The sequence below is a fragment of the Daktulosphaira vitifoliae genome, unplaced genomic scaffold (genome assembly GCF_025091365.1).
Source record: "Daktulosphaira vitifoliae isolate Bord-2020 unplaced genomic scaffold, ASM2509136v1 Scaffold_4, whole genome shotgun sequence".
NCBI lineage: Eukaryota > Metazoa > Arthropoda > Insecta > Hemiptera > Phylloxeridae > Daktulosphaira > Daktulosphaira vitifoliae.
This window is the reverse complement of record NW_026099575.1, coordinates 7412539-7417646: the sequence shown is the minus strand read 5'-3', so window position 1 is coordinate 7417646 and position 5108 is coordinate 7412539. Positions and strand designations below refer to the sequence as shown.

At 27.3% G+C, this 5108-nt stretch overlaps 1 protein-coding gene across 1 annotated transcript; it reads left to right on the top strand.

Annotated features, from left to right (window-relative positions):
- Positions 1–825: 825 nt before the first annotated feature.
- On the top strand, positions 826–1439 carry LOC126906363 (uncharacterized). Its single transcript, XM_050686939.1, has 2 exons — positions 826–1220; positions 1286–1439. The coding sequence occupies exons 1-2, from the start codon at positions 930–932 to the stop codon at positions 1316–1318; spliced, it is 324 nt and encodes a 107-aa protein (XP_050542896.1). The 5' UTR covers positions 826–929; the 3' UTR covers positions 1319–1439.
- The last annotated feature ends 3669 nt before the right edge of the window (positions 1440–5108 follow it).

The following is a 5108-nucleotide window of genomic DNA, read 5'->3' as shown; positions in this document are numbered from 1 at the left end:
GATAATGGTTGCAAAAGAATTTGAACTATTAAGCCTCGTAGAAAATATTGAATTTCAAAGATTAATTAATTTATTGAACCCTAGCTATAAATTACCTTCACGAAAAACTTTATCTAAATCAATTTTTCCACAATTATACGTAAAAACTAAAGAAAAAGTTAAAACGAATTTAATTAATTCTCATTATATTGCATTTACAACTGATGGGTGGACATCCCTTAATAATGACAGTTTTGTTGCATTAACTATTCATTATATTGACAAAAATAAATGCACTTTAAAGTCATTTTTACTAGGATGTTGTTATTTTGAAAAATTGCATATGGCAAATAATTTATCAATTTTTTTAAATAATAGTTTTAAAGAATGGGAAATAACTGAAAAAGTTAAAATTGCGGTAGGTGACAGCGCCGCTAATATTACAGCTGCCATAAATATGAATAAAAATTGGTGTCATATACCTTGATTAGCTCATAGTATTAATACTATTGCTCAAAGCGGATTAGATACAATACAAATTGTCTATAAAATAGTTAAACGCATAGCTGAACATTTTAAACGTAGTTCTCAGACTTATAGTAAATTAAGAAATAAGCAAAAACAAATTGGTCTATACGGATTTAAAACTCATTCAAGACATAACTACGAGGTGGAATTCTACGCACGATATGTTTGAGAGATGTAATCGAATGAAAGAATCAATAATATCTACAGTAGCAATTTTAGATAATATTGAGAATATATCTTATGAAGACTGTGATATAATGCAATACTACTGTGATATTTTTAAACCCTTTAAAGAAATTACTATTGAACTGAGTAGTGAAAGAGGTGTGTCAATATCCAAAGTATTACTTTTAACAAATGTACTATTGTGTCATATTAAAGATAAATTTAATGATAATAAGTTACCCGAAGTAATTCATACAATGCTTGCCCAAATGATCACCAAAGCCGAAAAAAAATTTCAAGGTATTGAAAATCAGCAAGTTATTACCGGAGCTACTCTTTTAGATCTGCGTTTAAAAAAAAAAGGTTTTGTTAATCATTTTACATATCAACGTACTAATGACAGGATTGCACAACGAGTAGCTGGATTTATTTTGTCAAAGCAACAGAAAGAAATACATCAAACAGATATAGAACAACAGGACCACTCGAACGATAATAGTCAAAGTGAAACTGAAGCCGTAGACATTTGGAAACAGTTTGACTCTCAGGTATAACAACAAAAAAGTTTATTTATTTATTATGTTATTTAATCAAAAAATTTTAATTTTTTAAGGTGGTAACTTTATCAAAAAAAAACTCCTACTAGTGAAGCGATTATTGAGTTAGATAGATATTTGAATGAGCCTATTATAGAAAGAAAGTCGGATCCTTTATTATGGTGGAATGAGAGGAAAATGATGTTTACTAACTTATTTAATCTTGTATTGTTGAGATTATGTGTTCCATCAACTTCTTTCCCGTGCGAACAGACATTTTCTAAAGCGGGATACACAATAACTGAAAGGCGTAATAGACTTACAGTTAAAAATTCAGAAATGTAACTGTTTTTAAATAGTAATTTTTGATTAAGAATTTTAAAAGACGTTTGTTTTTTATATAGTTAAATAATTTAACGAAATTATGTTATAAATGATTTAAAATTTTAAGAAAAAATTGAAAATATTTTTTAAAATAAATATTGTTTTGAAGATATTTTTAATCTTGCATATATATATAATTAAAAAAAAAGAGTATGTTATTAAACATATTGGTTAATAATATGATAGCTTAAACTGTTATGATTGATTATACCTCATATTTTTAAGTTCATCCCTTATGCCTGGTAAGGGTGTCAACTTTGTTTTTTTAAATGGTAACACATATTTTTAATTTAATAAAATGTTTGAGTTTTTAATTCAATAATAAATGGCATTTGAATTTTTAATAAAACTTAATTTGTTTATTAAATATAAACATTTAAAGTTTCAAATTTTTGAGTTAATATACATGAATAATACACTAGGGATTAAAATTACAGGTAGCTAATTGGTTTTTTATGACATCGATATTAGCAGATACAAAGCATTGTTATTATCAATGGTAGTAAGGCACATTGTTGTGAGTTTATAAACACACTAACTGACAATACAAAAAGTATATCTATTGATAGACATAATTGATAATAAACAATCCGTGATTGTGATAGCAATATCATAAAAAATCAATTAGCTACCTGTATTTGTAATCCCTTCTGTATAATACCTATATATTAACTCAAAAATTTGAAACTTTAAATGTTTATATCTAATAAACAAATTAAGTTTTATTAAAAATTCAAATGCCATTTATTATTGAATTAAAAACTCAAACATTTTATTAAATTAAAAATATGTGTTACCATTTAAAAAAACAAAGTTGACACCCTTACCAGGCATAAGGGATGAACTTAAAAAGTATTACATAGTTAATAATTCAAGAATAATGTGTAGCTAAAGATAATAATAAAAAAAAAATTTTAAATTATTATTATTCTGTAAGTAATTGAGTGGGTTTGGTTATGATAAAAAAATCATCTTCTATATATTGCTAAAAAAAAATTCTTATTAAAACATTTTCCGAAAAGCATTCATTCGCGACTTTTAAATTATTACCTGATGAGTAAAATGCATAAGCGTATTCAGGGATTTAAATTTTTTACTGTATCTACTAAGGTCTCGCGTAGATACGACTGTTTATGTGATGAATAAATACTGGTTTGGTTTTGGTAACGGGTCGCAATGAAGGTACTCAATTACAAAAAAGTAAAAGTACCGGTGTACGGAGTACTTTGGAATGGTTACTTTTAAATAGCTGTACCGAAAGGAACGAAAATTCTCACTACTACTCTGCGGATACCACGACATGTTGAGGGCTGTTTGCGCATTATTCACAGATTAAGCTACACGATGTAACACACAACGTATTACTAGTTTAACAAGCGTAGGCTACTCATGCAGTTAGGTTATAACGACATTTGATAAATTTTACATATGATAGAGCATCACACACTGTTTATGATAACAGTTGTCACGAGTATTATCAAGTTGAAACACAATTTATACAAAAATTTCTTTTCATATTTATTAATACCAATAACTCTTTTCCCATCACGGTAACTTCTCTACTATTAAAAGTATCTTTAGTATTAAGTTATTTATATAAAAATAATATAGATACCAAACTTGCCGTCGGTTCTAATTTTGAACGTATTACACAAAACATAATTTTACACACACGAGTTTAATATTAATATATTTATTTCATTAAAATTAACTTAAATATTAAAAATTTCTATTCTGATAAATACCAGTTATCACTACATCACACATAAATTATCCTACTAAAACCGAATTTATAAATATTATTAAAGAATTACTTAATAATATAATAATTAATTTATCTAACAAAAAAGTTACCAACAAATATCATTTGTATGATATAATCATAGACTCGCTCTGGGAATCCTCACTCCGTTTGAGAATTGATTTTAATAAATGTATTATTATTCAGAAATTCATTAGTACTTACACAGAATTTAATTACTATCTAATAGCTGAATTATTCTTTTTTTTTTCTTTTTATTTTTCTTAAAAAATTCTTTAAGAAATTATTCTTAAAATAACGATCGTGTTAAAATTTTTTTACAGACATACCATTGAACAAATTTATGATAAAATTCCAAATTTATATCCTCAAGATAACATAGAACTATTAAACTCTACAATTAATTAAATCAGCATACTTAAATAATCATTTATGTGTCCATCAACTATTGACATATCTAGAGCAACTATTAGATTTATGATCAAAATGTTATTAAAAGAATAATAAAACTATTTTAAAACAAATACTAGTTGAGTTAGTGTGGACGCCTCTGTAGAAGCTTCTCAATATTCACCTAACAAAGTATACGGTTTATTAGTATTTTTCGTATCGAAATTAGTAAGAGGATTCTATACCCAGAAACTGTTACAGAATTAGCATTAGAACTAGTGCGAATTCTTGAACAAACTTATCTTTAAATCTCTTTTAAATGAATTTAAATTAATACCGAAAAACCCAAAATGACCAAAAGAATACCGTTTTGTAAGCCTAATAAATTTTCTGGTGCTGTGCATGAGAGTATACACGAATATTTAACAAAAACCCAGCACAGGAGGGTCAAGGTACAGTGGTGACGTGGCATAGTTGGATCAAGCATAATGATATCTGACAGTGATTAAAATCACTATTAAGAAAAACGCTTCGATGCAAATCATTAGATAGTGTTTAATTTTAAAAAAATAGTGGATTATACCAAAAGCTACATGATCTGCTATTTCCTTATTAATATCCTGATTAAGATAAAGTGGGTTGAATGAAAAAGGGATACAAATATTATTTCTCATAAAAAAATTTTGTTGATCCATACATTTTTCAATAAGTTATATTATTATAAAGTTAAAAATATAAAAAATAAAATCGAGAATTTTTACACAAAAAATTTGATAGCCATTTTACCGTGAAGACAAAATAAAGTCCGAAATTATTTTTTTCCATTGTAACGTGACAAAATATGAATTTTATGATATTGATAGAATTACTGTTTTGCTTTGCTAATGGGCCCGCGTACGTTATATCCGGCCGTGTAATCTGAGAACTGTACTGTTGCTGTCAAGGTGAACGCTATACACACAATATTCTTTATTAGTTTAATAATCGTTCCCTATATGACACATACAATGGCCACCACTGTCAATACCTGTATAATTTTAATATTGTTCATATTTTTATCTGTTTTATATTTTGTAAATTGTTAAGCTGATACCCTCTCCCAAACGTAATTGTCGTCGTCGTTATATCTCGCTCGGTGTGTTAAAATTTTTTGTGCTCTCTTCCCTTTGAACCACCGTCGTGGTATATTTTGCTGTGTGCGTGCAGCCAATAATAGTTTTTTTTTTCGTGTGTGTCATTTAATAATGTATTAATTCAGCAAGGCGTCGGCCATTTCCCCATCTTAGGATGAGTCCCATTCGGGACTGGGTATCGTATTTTATTTTATTTAATATATTGTTTTGAGCCCTTTTTCTGTTTTAAAG

Bases quoted from the DNA above. Each gene is read 5' to 3' on its own strand.
- LOC126906363 (XM_050686939.1), top strand. From the start codon at position 930: ATGCTTGCCCAAATGATCACCAAAGCCGAAAAAAAATTTCAAGGTATT. The intron at 1,221-1,285 runs GTATAACAACAA...TAATTTTTTAAG, and splicing joins GGAAACAGTTTGACTCTCAG to GTGGTAACTTTATCAAAAAA.